This window comes from Buteo buteo, chromosome 18 (genome assembly GCF_964188355.1).
Source record: "Buteo buteo chromosome 18, bButBut1.hap1.1, whole genome shotgun sequence".
In the NCBI taxonomy this organism is placed as follows: domain Eukaryota; kingdom Metazoa; phylum Chordata; class Aves; order Accipitriformes; family Accipitridae; genus Buteo; species Buteo buteo.
The window spans coordinates 19202966-19222661 of NC_134188.1; the positions used below are offsets into that span (position 1 = coordinate 19202966).

The 19696-nt window shown below is 40.3% G+C and overlaps 1 protein-coding gene across 1 annotated transcript in view; it reads right to left on the reverse strand.

Annotated features, from left to right (window-relative positions):
* Positions 1 to 481: 481 nt before the first annotated feature.
* Positions 482 to 19696, reverse strand: part of MTNR1B (melatonin receptor 1B) — a 31334-nt gene continuing 12119 nt past the window's right edge. The window contains exon 2 of the mRNA XM_075050439.1: positions 482 to 1350. Coding sequence (XP_074906540.1) covers positions 482 to 1350 — 869 coding nt within the window. The remainder of the gene's footprint in view (positions 1351 to 19696) is intronic.

Below are 19696 nucleotides of genomic sequence, written 5' to 3' on the forward strand. Positions count from 1 at the left end.
CACCAGTACCTGCACAGAAATGTGATGTTTGGCTTATGTGTGGAAAACAGAGTATCTGCTTCACCCTCTTTGTTCAGATACAGGAAGGAGGAAAATATCACTCCTCAGCCTTGATGAGCTGCTGTGCCCCATAGACAAGTACCTTCACTACATCTTCTAAGAACTGAATCGTGATCTTGTATAAAGAATGCAAAATTCCCACTGGAGTAAAAAAATGCCTCATTCATATGTCTGGGAGCAGAATTCAGCTCTCAGAACTAAACCAGCTTGCACTCACCTGCTGCTTTAATTCTGAAATGCATTTTCAATTGATAGCTTGTATAAATCATTGAGAGCAATGTGCTTTATGAAAAAGCCTGTATTCCAGTCACAAAGTGCCATCCAAATGGAAAGTCCCCAAAAGTAAGCAAGAACGACCAGAACATTACAACTGTATTCTTGGGTTACACCATGACAAACTCTTGCATCGACTATTACACATTTACACCGTATCAGTTTTCATTTGGTCATTGTTGTTTAAAGCAGGAGAAGGTTTGCTCTTCTGACCATCAGTTCCTCCTTTGGATGTGTCCTGGAAGAAGAGCCTTGGCATCCACAGTGACATTAAAATTCGTTTGTATTCATTCCTAAAATTCTGGTTAAGAAGTCCATATATTATTGCATTAAGGCAGCTGTTGAAATAGGCCATGAAGTAGCTTGTAATGAATAACCATTCAGGAACTTTTGGTGCCATTTCCATAGGATCGATGGCTACAGCCAGTCCAATGAAGTTTAGAGGTGCCCAGCAAAAGGCAAAAATGACAAAAACCACAAACATGGTAAGAAAGTTTCTGAAGTCACTTGGCTTCAGTCTTGGCTTTGTTTCTGACTTGACTCGTCTTCTAACTTGAAGCACTAAAACCCAAATTCGAAGGTAGCAGAAGCTCACAATGGTGATAGGGACGATGAAGTGAATTACCACAACAGCTATCGTATAGTAGGAGCTTGCAGTCTGAACAAATGTGCATGAATAGACACGGGGATCATATTTTAAAGAGCCAACAAAGAAATTTGGCACAGTTGCAATTACTGTTAATACCCAGACTAAGGAGACATACAGCATTGTGTTCCAACAGCTGTACACTTTGTCATAGGCAAAACTATGACATATATAGCAATACCGGTTTATTGCAATTGCAGTGATGTTGAAAATAGAGCCTATTACACTTAGTCCCATCACAAAGCCACTCGCTTTACAGTGCATTTCACCCAACGTCCATCCATTGTGGAAAATAGCTAAGAGCACCAGTGGGTATGGATACACGGCCACCACCAGATCAGCCAAAGCTAGGCTCACCACAAATGCATTACCTGGGGAGAAAGAAAAATACATAGACATAAGTCTGAAAGCAAGCGTAGTTGCAAACAAGAAGAAAATATGATATATCATTTTGGATATCTGCAATGTTAAATTATTGTTGCTGTCAGCAAGCAGAAGGTATATAGACCAATAGGTTTGTATGGGAACAATTTTACAATTCAGCTTAGAACACCATGAAAATTTCTGCAGCAACATGATGTTTCAGATATGTCGGTTAGTGATTATACCCTCCTTTTTATTTTAATCTTTAATAAACATAACCATCAGCGAGCCATTACATAAGAACGTGTTGAGTTGTTTCAGTGCAGCCAACTCCATAGCTGGGTCGAATAAGGTGAAAAAGAAAAAAAGTGTGAATTGTGCCAGGTAGGCAAGCCATTATGCCATTCTAACCTATCACTGGAATACTAACAAGCTTGACAGCTATCAAGGGGAAGGATATACAAAGACTAGGTCTATAGGGATTAGAAGGATGTGTTGGTTTATGTATACTTTAAATTGCTACACAATAGTCTGTAGAATAGATATTTTCTGCATGAATGCAATGGCCTACCCATACTGCAGTTATCTTCCCACTGGACTGACTAAGAAAAAGTCAGTTGCCTTCAGTCTGCCCTCTGCAGAAAGGCTTATTTAATTATACAAAGGAAAAATGCATGAATGCAAGAGAAAGGATTCAAATTCATGGAAGAAGCCTTTAGATCCTTTTCTGCTGACAATGTTTAAAGAAATTTTAGTGATATGGTTGAGACTTATTGTCTCTCTTTAAACAGTGTCCTTTTCATCAGTTTGAAATTTCTGGACATTGTATCTAAGGATACTTTAATAAAATAGTGAGATGATAGTAAACTATAACCCTGAAAAATGAAATGCAAAATCATTCTCTAGGAAATTCCCAGGAGACAGAAAACAGATGTACTAACTTTAGATTCTTGGCATTTAGGTAGCATAAAGCACATTTCTGGTTTACATACTCACTTTTTGCTTAAAGTCCTTCACAGCATGAACAGAAGTGCAAAAGTCCCAGGTAGCTTTTAAAATTGTGTGTGGAATATAATAATTTTTTGAAAAGAGCAGTTAGATGCTCAATTCTACAAATTCTGAGCTTTCTAGTCCTCCTCTAGGAAAGCAGTTCTCAATTTAATTTTAAGTACAGAAATAATGGTGTGGGTAAGGACATCATTAGCTGGGAGCCATCAAACCAACAACCGTGTAGGATTAAACTCCTCAAGAAATGGCAGAAGTTCACCTGTATACTGTCTGCTCCACCTGCTCTGGATCTGTAGCTTGCTTAACCTGAATTAAGGAATGGGGACCTCTCTTTCTCCCATACACTTTCAGGGAAGACCATGCTTATCAGAATTTGCACAACAGCTAGTGAACTTAACAGAAAGCAGGATTATCCATCTATAACTACAGAAACACGGCTCATCTCAAGAGTGGCGTACAACTTATTTCAGACGGTTCCTTGTTAGACGTTTAGCAGCCTGTCTCACACGCTCTTTAAAGGCCACACAAGTGTTTTCATACTACAGTTCACTGACGTGGTCCTGAATGTGAGGCAATTCCATGCTATTTGTCTTAGAAGCAGGATGTAAAAACAATAGTACTGTGCTGGTTTTTGTGCCCTCCCGAGCCACAGTCACTCCCTGCTTTAGGGTTGAGGGGGGTCTATTTGAGTATGTTGCTGGACCTGCACAAGGAGACATTTCCTGCTGGCTTTATGTGTACTATACTGAATACAATCCAGTAATGTCATGCTGTTGTGAAAAATGTAAACATACATTTCAGATGCAAAACCACATAAAGTCATTTTTCTGACTTACTTACTCAGGATTGCTAAGATATTAGAAAAACATCTCCAGCTTGGGGCTTCGCACTTCAAGAAAGAAGTAAACTCTAATTAGAGCTAATCTAGAGCAAAGCAAGTATCTACTAGTTTTACAATCTGTGAGGAAAGATTGAACAAACTAGGGACATGATTGTGGTGGACATGATAACTTCAAATAAGCAAAGCAGGAAGGATATAATCCATTCCCATGACTGTGGTGAACACAAACAAACTCCAGTCACAACAGGAAGTTTCAAATTAGACATTGAGAAAAACATTTTAATGGCAAGAAGAAGGAAGTGCTGGAACATCTTGCTTTGGGTCTGCCCTTGGAGGTTGTAAGAAAAAGCTAAATAAGCATTTGCCAATACTGGCCTAAGTATGGCTGATCCCTGTTTTGAGCATAGGAAGGATGACATGACTTTGAAGGCCTCTTCTAGCCATATGATTAATAGGATAAAAGACAAGACTAACAAAGGAGCAGGGGCATCTTTATCAGAATATATTTACATCATGGCAACAAAAATTTCTCTTATGTTTTTTCATCACTGTATCTGACATTAGAAGATAGAGAAGTCAGGAGAAAGAAAGAAAGAAAGAAACAAACAAACAAAGAAACAAAGAAACAAATATTTTTTTCTGTTTTAGAATGCCTTTTGGAAAAAGATTTTTGGAGTTCAGTCTGGGATGTGTGCTAAAATTAATCTAATCTAATCTCTAAGGCCTCCCATCATCAGTTTATACCTAAAATGTAATCGTTCACCTAAAATCAAGCAGGCATTCAGTTCTTTCAATCATATTTGGAAATTTGGCAATAGAATTTCAAAATTTTGTGTGTAATTTAGGACTTCTTGAAAATCCCAGCTGCAATGAATAAGGACAGCCAGCAATGAACTTGCCAAAACCATAATACACCACTTTACAAAACAGAAGAAAAATGGTGCAATATCTATAAAGGCCTCAAGCGATTTGTCACTTTTATGGCTATTTACAGGTTCGAGTGTTCACGCTGTGCACTGCAAATTAAGGTCCAATATTCTTTCTTTCTATGATGTGGCTGACAGAGGAATGAAGTTTAATATATTACTGCAATGAATAATCTACAAAAGCATAGAGAAACTTTTCTAATTCATAAAAAATACATAATCAACATTTTGAGAAATCAAAGGTCTTAGATGTCATTTAAGTGCTTGAAGAAAGTAAATGTTCCTTGATACACCTAAGACACAGCATCTGGAGTGGCTATAATTACATTTGTAAGATAATGAAAGAGGTAACTTTTTGCTGTCTGTAACAAAATAGAAACCACAGAATGCTCATCTAGTTGGAATGATTATCATTATTTCCATAATTTAGCTGCTGGACTTTGTTCCTAGATTTCAGTTCATCAGACAGAAGATTATATTCATTTATAAGAAATACACTTGCTCACTGGTATGGAAAGACCCCTTAATTGCAAGCAGCAGCTACTAAAAGCCAAATATCTAGCCAGGGACTCAAAAAGATACATATATGTGCTGTTTTAAACATTGCTAGTTCTGACATTGACTTTGTGTGCAACAGAACTAGATCGATATTTCAGGAAGCATTCTTGCATATTGGTTTTGTTACCCTAATTAACAGGAAAAAGGGAACTTTCACAGCCTTGTGTAATCTTGATGTGACTTGATATTGTTAGAATTTAATCACAGAACAAACTTTTTGATAAGGTCAGGGCTTTTAAGGGGTAAGCATCTGCTTTCTGAAAAGACAATTGACTTCTACTAATTGTCTCTACCAAGAGCAGAAGCAATTGCAATCACCAACCATTTTTTAAAGGTTTTGCTTCTTTCTTTGGTTTCAAACTGGCTAAAATGTTTAATTATATATCATGGCATTTTATTTTTTATCGGATGGTGTTTTGGTTATTACATATCTGTTTAACAAGTTGTTATACATTGCACACAGATATCACCCTCTTAGCTGTATTTCCCCCTGGCTACAGTCATATTCATCCTTGTGTACTCTTCTTCTCCATCTATTACTCTTGTTTTCTTTAGCATACAAAGGTCTAGCTTCAAGACAGGAAAATTGTTTCTATACAGCCTATTGTGTAGACTGCTGCTGTTTTCTCTGCCCCCTCTTCTCTTACTGTTGAACTTGGGTCGCTGTGTAGCAACAAATGTAAGGAGCTGGGGCAGGCAAGGCAGAAAGTGAATGAGTATGACTATAATGTATTGGCAGATTTTTTTTTAAATATCAAAGATCAATGACTCAGGATAGTTATTTTATTCTTCCATTTCCATATCCTTACCTTAAGGGAAAACTCAGAGTTATTTTCGCAGATTTCTTACTTAATTATGTCTTCAGTTGGAATGTATGTGGGAAAGGCCTTTGTTTGGTCTTAAGGCTTAAAACCTCCTCTAATAATCAGCACTGTTTATAATTAAATAGCCTTTTATACTGGTTGAGAATGGTAAGAACTAGATTTTTTCTATGATATCACTCTGACAGCTACCTGTAGGTATTTATCTATACTAAAGGAAAAGGAGCGAGATCTTGACTTTAATGAAGTAAGTAAGTAAGAGTCCTATCTTTCCATAAAATGAAGCCAATCATTCCTCTGCAGAGTTCACAGTAATAGACATCCTCAAGAAGAAATTAGGTTGACAGACTGTCTGTCCATACACACTAGGTATTTCTCTAGTGTTAGCTCATTCTTCAGCCCCCTTTTTTATTCCTCTGCCAGAATCCTGTAGCCCCTCTACTCAAAATGAACTAAAAAAAGAGAATTCTGGCTCTGATAGCTTTCTTGATGTGGTTGATGTATAAAGACAGAATCTGGGCTCGGTTTCTAGACAGCCTTCTATTAAAAGACACAAGATATCAGTTCAGGGATGCATGGTGTCAACCATTCTGTAACTTAGTCTTATATAAACGCTACGCATACAAAAGGCTATTTTGCTCCAGTTTTTAAAATATTCACAAAATACACAAGGTGACTTTAATATTTTACTTCTTTCCTGTAAGTCATTACAGGAAAAAAAAAAAGTTTTACAGTCTCGATCCTAATTCTAAATTTCTGCAAGTGATATACTGCTTGCATACAAAATCCTTCCTCAGCTGTGACATTACCTTTCTCTAATAAAGGTAACCTTGATCCTGATACTAAGTTTGGTATGGAAGTTGCTGGTGGCTTATAATTTTCATTTCTGACTACCAGCAATCTGTGGAAACAGAATGTTATTTTTATAGTTTTAATCTTAATGTTATTGCCTTTAATTATATTACATTATATTGGTGTAAATTACCCACCTTTTAAGCCTCTTTAATGACTGCTGAAGTTAATGGTAGACTTTCCATAGACTTAAAGGAGATATTAATCAGATACAAGAAAATAAATACCTCTTATTAACAAGAATGTGAAATACTGAAAGCATTTGGTCCATATAATAAGAGCAACAACAATTAAAAAATGAAGCACTGGAATTGTATTTGGATGTAAAAGAGCAAAAATCAAAGCCTAAACCCCTTTCATAGTTCCTACAACTTTTACAAGAGCAGACCTTACCTTCAGACAAAGAAAAATAGCAGTGTGTTAACCCCAAGGCATGTTAGCCAGGATTCACTACAGCAAGTGCCTTATTGGATCTGTTGTTTGAGTCTAGACCAACATGGAGACTGAAGAGGCATCTCTAACAGCTTGAAGAAAGCCATCAGTCCTTCAGTCAAGAAGACTGTCCCTCTTTAATCTCCCCTTGTCTATAATTACTAATTAGTAACAGAAACTATGCAGCTCTGATGAAGTATTGACTTGAACTTTCTTGTGCAACATCACCTTTTGAGAACCAGGCTTAAATATAATTTCCAGGCTCCAGACCCTACTGAATCCTCATTAAAGTGAATCTCGAGGTCTGGACGAGCTAAAATAGGAGCATACTCATCTAAGAGCAATTTGGTATAAAATTGACTTCATGCGTCTATGTCTCCACTCCTGCTTCTGTAAGAATAGCCCTGAGACTGAAACTAAGGACCAAGCTGCTCAGCCAAACCATTTAAGCAGCAGATTATTCTAAGGGCCAGCTTGAGTGCAAACCTGAGCAAGGCATGAGTGGTTTTCCAGCTCAGAGTTCAGGATTTTGGCAAAGGAAATGATTACTGTCATGGAACTGTGTATCTGGTCCCACTTCTAGAGCTTCTTCATTATATGTACGCCCAGGTACACATGGATACTTACTAGTTATTCAGCTGATTATCTTTCCCAGAATTTGAGTTAGTTTTGGCATATTGTATGGATGAATTGCATAACAAGATAGAAGGTTGTGCTTTCAGAACCAGGACTTCTGCTACACTTCCAGGTGGTGGCTTTTAAATGGAAGCCCTGGCCCCCTTATCACTGGTTCTTGATGCTACCAGTGACACCTACATTTTCTGACCTATCATATTTTCCACTGGGCTTCAGTTCCTATAATTCTTGCAGCTCATTTCAGGCTTGGTTGTGGGGATTCTTCTAAAGGTTTATTCTTTAATGTGGAAAGAAAAACATAACTCTACAGGGACCAAAGAACTGGCACCAGGTAGGCAGGTGGAACTAAGGACTGGGTAGGTTTTTGTTTCTCTTTCCAGAGTGGCTCAGCAAATATGACTCAAATGGCATGCAGGGAGACATTAGCTGCTCCTGGAGAAAGGCTGATGCTTCTTACTTCCTCACTAATAATTTTTGTCTCTAGTTTTGACTTCTTTGTTTAGTATTTTTTTACAGTACTTAACCTCTTGTAGTTCTTGATTTTTTGTTTAAATAGGTAACTTTTAAATCTGTTTAAAATCACCCGTGTCAACTCTTTTTTTTTTTCACAATCCATCAGAAAAAATAAAACCTGCTAGCCTAATTCAGATGAAATTCCATTCATGTCAGCAGGAATGAAGCCACCAGAAGGGGACACTGGCAGCAGGTGGAGCAAAGAATTAAGTCTTTCACACACTGACATTTTAATTCGTTGTGACACTACAAGCCAAGACCTGGGGTAATCTTTGATTTACTGAGACATCTTAATTTAGTATAATGTTCAACAGTGTGTTAATAACAGAAGGTTTAACATAATGCTCCAAACAAGTGCCAGATAGGTTTTTGTTTTCTTTGAATATGACAGTTTAAAAAAAAAAGTGGTGATATACTCCTTTGTAATTATGTTTCATGATTTCAGATATTAGTAGGATATACTGTAATGGAAAGGGACAGGCAATGTATTTTCACTAGAACTGTGGTATTTTAGAGACTAGCAAAAAATGTAACATAGACAATTAATCAAGACTGGTCTGTAATCTATGGAACGTTCAGGTTATTTCTTTTTAGGAAACTTATGGTCTATGAAACTGTTTAAAATATTTGGTGAGTAGAATTATCCTATGATATCTATAAGGAAAATTCTCTACCATCACTGGGAGTCGAGTCATAGAATCACAGAATTACAGAATCATTTATGTTGGAAAGGACTTTTAAGATCATCGAGTCCAACTATTAACCTGACACTGCCAAGTCCACCACTAAACCATGTCCCTAAGCACCACATCTACACGTCTTTTAAATACCTCCAGGGTCTTTAAATACCTCCACCACTTTTCTGGGCAGCCTGTTCCAGTGCTTGATAACCCTTTTTGGTGAAGAATTTTTTCCTAATATCCAATCTAGACCTCCCCTGGCGCAACTTGAGGCTGTTTCCTCTTGCCCTATCACCTGTTACTTGGGAGAAGAGACCAACCCCCACCTGGCTACAACCTCCTTTCAGGTGGTTGTAGAGAGCGATCAGGTCTCCCCTCAGCCTCCTTTTCTCCAGGCTGAGCAACCCCAGTTCCCTCAGCCGCTCACATTACACTTGTGCTCCAGGCCCCTCACCAGCTTCGTTGCCCTTCTCTGGACACGCTCCAGCACCTCCATGTCTTTCTTGTAGTGAGGGGCCCAAAACTGAACACAGGACTCGAGGTGCGGCCTCACCAGTACTGAGTACAGGGGGACGATCACTGCCCTGGTCCTGTAGGCCATGCTATTTCTGATACAGGCCAGGATGCCGTTGGCCTTCTTGCCCACCTGGGCACACCGCTGGCTCATATTCAGCCGGCTGTTGACCAACACCCCCAGGTCCTTTTCCTCCAGGCAGCTTTCCAGCCACTCTTCCCCAAGCCTGTAGCGCTGCATGGGGTTGTTGTGACCCAAGTGCAGGACCCGGCACTGAGCCTTGTTGAACCTCATACAACTGGCTTCGGCCCATCGATCCAGCCTGTCCACATCCCTCTGTAGAGCCTTCCTTCCCTCAAGCAGATCAACCCTCCCACCCAGCTTGGTGTTGTCTGCAAACTTATTGAGGGTGCACTCGATCCCCTCGTCCAGATCATTGATGAAGATATTAAACAGAAGTGGCCCCAATACTGAGCCCTGGGGAACACCACCTGTGACCAGCCACCAACTGGATTTAACTCCATTCACCACCACTCTTTGGGCCCGGCCAGGCAGCCAGTGTTTTACCCAGTGAAGAGTACACCCGTCCAAGACAGGAGCAGCCAGTTTCTCCAGGAGAATGCTGTGGGAAACAGTGTCAAAGGCTTTACTAAAGTCCAGGTAGACAACATTCACAGCCTTTCCCTCATCCACTGAGCGGGTCACCTTGTCATAGAAGGAGATCAGGTTGGTCAAGCAGGACCTGCCTTTCATAAACCCATGCTGACTGGGCCTGATCGCCTGGTTACCCTGTATGTGCTGTGTGATGGCACTCAGGATGATCTGCCCCATAACTTTCCTTGGCACCAAGGTCAGACTGACAGCCCTGTAGTTCCCTGGATCCTCCTTCCAGCCCTTCTTGCAGATGGGTGTCACATTTGCTAACTTCCAGTCAACCGGGACTTCCACGGTTAGCCAGGACTGCTGGTAAATGATGGAAAGTGGCTTGGTGAGCACTTCTGCCAGCTCCCTCAGTGCCCTTGGGTGGATCCCATCTGGCCCCATAGACTTGTCTGTGTCTAAGTGGTGTAACAGGTGTCTCACCATTTCCCCTTGGATTATGGGGGCTTCATTCTGCTCCCTGTCTTCCAGGCCAGGGCACTGGGTACCCAGAGAACAACTGGTCTTACTATTAAAGACTGTGGCAAAGATGGCATTAAGTACCTCAGCCTTTTCCTCAACCTTTGTCACTATGTTTCCTACCGTGTCCAATCAAGGATGGAGATTCTCCTTAACCCTCCTTTTGTTGCTAATGTATTTATAGAAACATTTTTTACTGTCTTTTATGGCAGTAGCCAGATTAAGTTCTAGTTGGGCTTTTGGCCCTTCTAATTTTCTCTGTGCATAACCTCACAACATTCTTGTAGTCTTCCTGAGTTGCCTGCCCCTTCTTCCAAAGGTCATAAACTCTCCTTTTTTTCCTGAGTTCCAGCCAAAGCTCTCTCTTCAGCCAGGCCGGTCTTCTTCCCCACCGGCTCATCTTTCGGCACATGGGGAGACAGCAAGCTCCTGCACCTTTAGGATTTCCTTCCTGAAGAAAGTCCAGCCTTCCTGGACTCATTTGCCCTTCAGAGCTGTATTATATGCAGAGCAGAAGGGGAGTATTTACTGTGGCAGTTATCCTTTTATTGTGCAGCTGCACAAAGCCTTTGGGAGAGCTTTCTGTTCTTAAGAAATCCAGGCCTAGACACCCTGAAAGTTAGATACATGTGTTTTCACAGAAAAGTCTGGAATCCAGACAAAATAGGGTTTAAAACTTAGTGATCCACTTTCTGGATGAAAGCACTCTGCTGTTATGTAGAAGATGAGAAGAAGAACTTTTCATTTTAAGATGAAACAATACAAACACCCAACTGTGGCATAGTTTAGTGGAGAATGCTCTGTACACCCCTTTTTCAAGCTGTGCTGCAATGCAAAGAACGCAGGATTCACAGGAATAGAAGTTCAGCATGTAAAGAGGAGCTTGAGATTGTGGCTTAGTGACTTGCAGACTGCCGGACTGGGACAGACTTGTGGTCTTGGCCCTACATCTGCAACTATGAGTTGGTGCTGAAAGCTACATTTGCAGGAGCTGAATTTTAGGCTTGTAAGCCATAGCTCTCAGTTGTCAACACAGTCTTGCTGAAAAGAGGCACCTAGGTTGCACTGTTGATTAATATGTTTTTGAGATCATGATTTTGGGATGATTGGCAGCTAGGTATGAAATGAGCAAAATCTCCAGGTTTTTTGTGTGCTCAGGGTTCTTCTCCCTGCGGTTAAATATGGGAGCACTGGTACTTGCTGTGAGTTTGCTGCCATGAGTTTCATAATAGACTTCAGGTGCAAAAAACCATTTCTAGTGCTGTGCTGTTAAAAATCTAGTAAAGGCTTGAGATTTGTAACCCCTAGGTGTATAATTTTGCTTGCCTGTGGCTTCCTCTGGTGCGAGTAGGGACAGTGGTGACTCCCTATTGCCACCTAGTGCACCAGCCACAACAGAGACAATACATTGCACCTAGCAGGGCAGAAGGCAAAAGCAAATGGTTGGTTCTTCCAGAGCAAAAGTCTGATCACTCATCAGATAGTGCATTTATGGGGTGATAAATACTTTTCTGGTCTTCTGATACTTTCTAAGATTGCAAGAACTTTCCTGGTACTGGGTGTTTTCAGAGAGAAAAGGGGAGTAGAAGAGGCAAGACAGGCTCTTCTAGAGAATTCACTATCGCCTAGTGGTTAGGACACTTCCATGGTGGAAGAGCCTTCCTTTGAAAAAGGACTTGAGCTTATGTCTCCCATAGTCCCAAGAGAGTGCCCTACTCACCAGCCCTGCTGCTCTTCTGCGGTTAGCCTGCTTGTCTCTTTCTAGGTTATGTTCAAGAATTTCACCCTAGAACCAGAACACACAGGTTATCACTTATATCGTAGAGTGCTATTCATCAATATGTTTCAAAGAAAAAAAAAAAAAAAACCAACCCAAAAACCAACCAACCAAAAAACCCCCAACCTTCTTATGATTTAACAGGTGGGAAATTGAGATAGACAGTTGCAGGGACTCTCCCAAGACACAGATAAGGAAGAACACTCTAGGTTCATGAGCCTTGCTCTTCTCTATTAGATACAATCACCTCTATTAGGCATACTCTGGAAAAAATGACAGCGCCTGTCCAGCTCACTGCTCCAAAATGACACCATAGTGGCATACTGGTACTGAGGAATGGAGCCAATAGAAGAGCTAGAGCTATTAAATGAAGCTACTTGAATTCAAAGCAAACAAAAGGATGTGGTTGCTGTAACAGGTAGTAAACCTGTGGAACTCCTTAACAGATCTTGCAGATGCAAAAATTTTACATATATTCAAGGGAAGGCTGGAAAAGCACAATGTACTTGAAAGAGACATCAGTTGAAGGTTACTAAACAGACATAACATACTAGGTTCAGGAAATCCTCTGGCCTGGAAGGAATCACAAGTTGAGAGAATACAGGAGAAGTATCATATAGGGTTGTTCTGTTCTTTTTTTTTTCCTGAGTGCCTGCTTACATCTACAATTAAAGATAGAGGATGAGGCTAGCTATGCCCTTGGTCTGTACCAAAACAACTGCTTTTATGATGAGGACAGTAGGTTTCAGTAACACCATTCAGAAGCACAGCTCCTTCACAGGCTTCCCTGTTGTGGTCATCTGAGTGGTATGATGCAACATTCTCATTCGGATCCTTGCCAGCCACTCCTCTACACAACCAGCCTGGTTTTGTTGACAAAATGTTTGAAGAGGCAATAACCTTGTTCTGTATGTCTAACGACCTGCAACTGAGCTGCATTTTGCAACAGGCTCAGGGGTGAAGATCCCTTACACTGATGCCCTCACACTGAAGTCAGGATCTTGCCTTCAGGGTAGTCTAGGGTGTTGAAAGACCCCTGTTGTTGCTGAGAGAATGTCTTTATCTAGGGTACTATTGCTTTTCATGCAGGGAATGAAGCCAAGACATTTACTCTGAGTGCTTACCACTGTGGGCACCAGTGACGGCCCAGCTTCAAAACCTCCAGTTGCAGTGCACAATCACTGCATAACAACAAAACCAGACTGTTTTTTCACTAATTCATGAAAGAAGTTGTGTTTCCTGTATCTGTCAGTACATATCCGCTTAATTTTCTTCACTTGAAGTAATCACAGCTGTTGATTGCTTCAACCAAGGAATAATAGGAAACCTACATGAACAACTGCAAGTATGAAAACTCATTTATTGCTGACAAAGGGACTAATATGAAAAGCTGTAAAACACAACAGGTGCAATCTAGTCACATCCTATAAATAGCCAGTCAACATATTATTGTTAATAACTTTTTTTTTTCAGTCTCCCAACACTATATTGCATTTCATAGAAAAAAGTTAAATATGTAGCATTTTGTAGGATGTTATTTTGTTAAAAAAAAAGAAAAACTAAAACTTGGTTCGGATCAACTATAAAAGACTGGAAGCAAACAAATTAAGGACATTTCACTGCTAAAAACTCTGGACAAAACCTCATTGTGTCCTGGCAGATATTAATTTGTATTGTGCATTATATAGCTCATCTTCCATTACCTTCACTATTATCTACTACTACCTTCATCTTTGCTACTGTCTTTAACCTGAATTTGTGTCAAAGGAAATTATGTTGGGGTTTTTTTCTCTCTTACAACAGCAAAACAGTGTTCAGGTCCGTAGAATAACTTATCTTCCACCTTCTTTTAGAAAGGAGGACAGGAAATTGAAGAATGAAAATAATTTTGTACGAACAAAAACCATGTTTTGTTTTGTTAGGCTGGTTGGTTTGTGTTTGGGGTTTTTTTTAATATTCACTAGCAGATTAGTTGAATTAAAAAAAACCCCAAACCAACAAACCCCCAAACATAAAATAATTCTGTTTTGAAATATAAGGCTCAAGATATTACAGAAGATATTAAAAATATGCAGCAGATTTATCAAGTGAATAAAATCAGGACTATTGCAGACTACGGGACATACTCAGCACCAGTTAGCCAAGAGATTTGGTTAGCTATGATGAGGTGCATCTTGTAGCTTTGCCCTGTAGACCTATTTAAACAGAACAGAGCATTTCGACCAATACAAATGTAGGGATCTCCTCTCATGGAAATGAAGACATGCAAATGGTCATTTCCACAGTGATTTACTCAACTGCTCTGTGGGGCTCCAGATGAAAGACTCGCAGCATGTGACAGCTACACAACCAGAAACAAATACATGAAAAGCATGTACATGCAAACTAGTTACAGATGCAAAAAGGAAGGAAGGTTTTCACCAAGGAAGAAAATAGATGATGAAAATGGCCATTATAAACTTTCTGTGTGGTTTTTTGCTCTGAGCTTTTGGAAGGCCTCATCACTGTACTTGCATAGGGAGATGAATGTCTTCAGAAGCTGTTGTCAGTCTGTGCCATCTGCTTCTTTTGGAAACAAGGTCTTAAAGCAAAGTACACTGACATGATTCATCTTATAATGATACTCATAGGTTTGTAAACAGCATGTAAACAGATGAGTAAATAAAATGCTTTTACAGAAAGTGATTGTGTAATCTCTTCTAGATTATTAGCTGGTTTGTGTTTCAACTTAACACAGACAAAGTGTATAATGATCATTCCCTGAATTAAGGTCTTTTCTGAGAGCCAGTAAAAGCCTTCCAAAATCAGTGGACAAAAACGCTGTTCTGGCTGGGCCTGTGAGTCATTATATTGGTGAGATAGTTAAATGAAGGGTGATAGGCATAGACATATAACCAATATAACCACAGAATCATTTATGTTGGGATTGATCTCTGGAGATCATCTAGTCCAACACTCCCGTTCAAAGAGGGGTCAACTACAGCAGGTTGTTCAGGGCCATGTCCAGTCAGGTTTTGACTGTCTCCAGCCATGGAGACTCAACAGCCTCTCTGTGTGACCTGTTCTAGTAAGGAATGGGTATACAGGATATTTACTGTTTTCACTAGGGAGTAGGGGGAAGACACTGTTAATTTGGCAACAGGTGAGGGTTCTCCTTGATCTACTAAATGGCAGAGGGTATCTAAGATCATACCTGCTACTACGTAGGTAGAGAAAAGATGTGATCGTTAACAGTGAGCTAGAGTTGTTTGGTCAGCAGAACAGGTCCCGCTCCCCAGAGTAGGTGGGACTTTGCTTTTTTTATGCTTGTGTCTTCAGAGTCCTTGTGGCAGCAGAATCTGAACAGTCTCTGACTGGACATAACGGTCTGAGCCAAACAGAGAACCTGGCCCAACAAACATTTACAGACCTGAGGGGTGGAGGGTGGATTGTGGTGAGGGCTGCACAGAAAGAGGGAAGAGGCACCACATGCTAGCAGGAACGTTTTTGGAGACCAATTCCCACTGGCTTTAGCAGGCCAGAATTTGCCTCTTTATCTGGATACTTAAATACTAGGTTCGGCTTACCCAGGTTACAGAATCCTTTTCCACATGCTACTTTGACAATCTTTGAGCACTGTAAACTCTAACTAGCCATTCAGACTAACTTCTCGTGGGAGTCCTAGCTGTAACCCAAGTGAGCGACCTGGTGGCCTGTGGTCCAGCAAGAGCAGTGGGTGACTTCTGTCTGCGTGAAGTACGGAATTACACCTCTTTTACTGGGCAAATACACCTGCAAACTAGGTCAAACCAATGTAATTTTTACTAAATGAGGCTCAAATGGAAATCACTTTTGTATAAATTACATGAGAATGTTGTGTTTGAAGGTCATGTACTCTGCTATTTTGTTTGCTCTCCATAAGCAGACCAGATATTCTTGCTTCATATTTAACCAGGAAGCTGACTGTATAGCAAGTTTTACAATTTTTAATGGTCCTAGCCTACCAGGTGTTTCATAAGAGTGACTGAAGAGGATTACATTGTTTTGAGATTATCTAACTAAAGGCATAATTACAGGATGTCAAATTAGTTAAATTTTGCTCAACTTTGAAGCAAAAAATGCCCAGCACTGAAATTGGACTCTGGATTGTGTAGTTAATATTTCACGCCTGGGACCACAGTCATAGGTAAAATCTTTTAAACTATTTCAACCCACTTACCAGTAGATTGTTTTCTCTAGGCAAATCATTATGGTTAAACCTTCCTTTTACAAGGCCTAATTCAACATCTGATTAACATTTTACACATTTTGCTTCTAATGACTGCAAAAGAATACATAAAAAAAGAAAAGAAAAGAAGGTCTTGCTTGACATGAAAACTGATTCAGAAAACAATCTGTTGCCCATGGGCTCTAACCCCACCTGTGAATCTAATAACAAGTATTTTTGCAGTCACCTTAGAGTTCTTAGGTAGGCTTTGTGTCCTTGAGTAAAACTGCTCTATATTTCCACAGCATAACAGTCACTTTCTGCCACTATATTTTATGCCAGTAAAATACCTGGAATATACCAGTGTACTACCTCATTTTTGGCTCAGGACTTTGAATTTTAAATTTTCTTTCTATCATGACCTCTAATGTAACAAGACAGAGGCATATAAAGGTACCAGTCCCCTATTAATCAAATAATTGTTGCATTACCTAAGTATTAGACCTTTCTGTTAAACAGAAAGTTCTTTAAATACAGCATTTTCTGTCAGGTGACTGTGCTGATGCAATTAAAATTGTGAGAAAGTGTGCTGCTTTGTTTTCTCTTTTGGAAAATGATTTTTATGTTTCAGTTAAGGGTTGGTTCTACTGATGCAGAAGATTCATAAGAGTTTACCTCGCAGCTGCTTTCAGTATCACTGTATACCCCAAATACAGAGTTCTGCCAACACAAACTATTTTCTTCATATTCTTTATCAAAAGGCTATCCCTTGCTTAACAGATGACATGCAACCAAAGGCACTAATACTACTGCAAAACATATTTCCAGCTTCACTTTCTTTTCCTGTTTGGTCTTTTCCAAACTGGAGCAATAAAGGAATGGAAAACTAGTGGCAGGAAGCAATAAAAGACCACTTTAAAGGTGCAGGAAATTTACCACCTTTAAACATATGTGCACTGAAAAAAAAAAGCAAGCTTTTCAGAAATCAGGGATCTTAGAAGTCAGGATGAGTCAAAGCCCACCTATGTGTCGGTAAGCCTGTGCTGTTAATAGAGTTCTGCCAATTATGTAAAATGAAAATCTTTCCACCAGCACTTAGGTTAAAACACAGGTTTTTTACAGCAAATTATGGTGTCATGCTGGAGCCTTACAGAATCACCGTATCACAGACTCTTTTAGGTTGGAAGGGACCTCTTGATATCATCTAGTCCAACCTCTCCTGCTAAGCAGGGCCAGTGAGAGCAGGTTGCCCAGGACTGTGTCCAGATGTGTTTTCAGTACCTCCAGAGATGGAGACTCCAGAACCTATCTGGGCAACCTGTTCCAGTGTTTAACCACCCACACAGTGAAAAAAGTTTTCTTGTGTTCAGATGAAATTTCCTAAGTTTTCATTTGTACCCATTACCTCTTGTCTTCTCAGTGGGCACTACTGAGAAGAGTCTGCCTGCTTCTTCTTCACTGCCTCCCACCAGGTATTTATAGACATTGATAAGATCCCTGAGCTTTCTCTTCTCCAGGCTGAACTGTCAGAGCTCTCTCAGCCTCTCCTCATATGGGACAAGCTCCAAGCCCCTGATCATTTTAGTGACCCTGTAGTGGACTTCACTGCAGTAAGTCCATATCTTTCTTGCATTAGGAAGCCCAGAACTGGGCACAGCGCTCCAGGTGTGGCCTTATCAGTGCTGAGAGGAAAGATCATCTTCCTCAGCTTGCTGGCAACACTCTGATGCAGCCCAGGAGGCTGTTAGCCTTCTTTGCTGCAAGGGTGCTTTGCTAGCTAATGATCAGCTTGTTGTCCACCAGGACACCCAGGTCCTTTTCTGCCAAGCTGGGGTTGTTCCTACCCAGGTCCAGGACTTTGCAGTTCCCTTGGTTGAACTTCATGAGGTTCCTATCAGACCATTTCTCCAGCCTGTCCCCATCCCTCTGAGTGGCAGCATGACCTTCTGGTGTATTAGCCACTCCCCTCGGTTTTGTATCATCTGTGAACTTGTTGAGGGTACGCTCTGCCACATCATCCAGGTCATTAATGAAGAAGTTAAACAGTAGTGGTCCCAGTACTGACCTCTGAGGCACACCCCTAGAGGCTTGCCTTCCTACTGGACTTCATGCCACTGACCACAGCCCCTGCCCAGGCTCAGTCATTCAGCCAGTTTTTGGTCTACCTCACTATCCACTTATCTAATCCCTACTTTGTCAGATAGTATATGGAGATGTTATGGGAAACAGTGTCAAAAGCTTTCCTGAAGTCAAGGTAAACACCATCCAGTGTTCTCCCATCACCCACCAAGCTAATCATGTCATTGCAGAAGGCTATCACATTGGTTAAGCATGATTTTCCATTTGTAAATCCATGGTGATTACCACCAACCACCTTCTTGTCTTTCATGTTTTTAGAAATGGTTTCCAGGATTAGTTACTCCATCAACTATTCATTACCTTATTAATGAATCAGAAGTAGTACCTTCTTATAGCATCCTGCAATTTTATTGACTGCTTGTCTTCCAACCGTTAATTAAGTCAAATTTTGCTTAGGTTATGGTATAATTAATCTAAAAAGTGATAGCCGAGAATAAGACACTAATTGGAAACATGTCATATATTCTCATAGGCTGAGGCTACCCACAGGCTTGTAATCCTGTCTGGAAAATAAATTATACATTAAATTTCTGGAAGTGTTGTGGAAGGCATTTCAACTCTTCAAATAAGTTCTTTTGGCCTCAGTGGTACTGGCAGTGTTTGGGGGTAAAAGAAGGAATATATAGCTGCCTCTTTTACAGTTCCCAAAGTACTTATCTCTCAGTCCTTTGCAGATGATTTTTATTTACATTTCGTGAATGGAGCACTGGGGGCCTGAAAGACCATAGCACTTTAGTCAGAAGAGAACACATGATCAGCTTTGGTGGAGCTTTGAATAGTGTAGTTACTGGTTAGTTACCTCGTTTAGTACAGCTACCAGTGAAGTTATGAGTTTTATCTGGTAGTTAGCTATGCTTTAATAGTGTAGTTTGCTGGTTCCTGTAGGAAAGTTTCGGGAAAGGTCATCCCTTTGCTTCAGAATGTACACAAGTATTCCTTGTGTAAAGCCATTAACATCTACTTTTTGTGAATTCTAACTCTGTTAGATAATGGAATTAAGCAAATTTGCACATAGGTATGAAGTGGGGGCCGTTTCTGAACATCTTGATGCCCAAAAGCTCCTTGGCTTGTCAACACTTTGAGAAATCTGTTATTTTAATTTCATGCTTATGTAGAAGTAATGGTGTTCTGACTCTTTCTGCATATCTCTGCATTCAGTACGGTGAGTAACACCCACCATTCTTAGCAGCTCTTGAATACATGAAGGATGCAGTCCTTAAGCCTGAAATCAGAATTCTTAACAGCCTCAATGAATGAGGCTAAAAACACCCTCAGCAACGAGTGGCTTCACTTCAGAGCAGTGCAGTAGCAGTTACTGTGTAGTTTACTACATCAGAAGGGGTTTGCTGAGG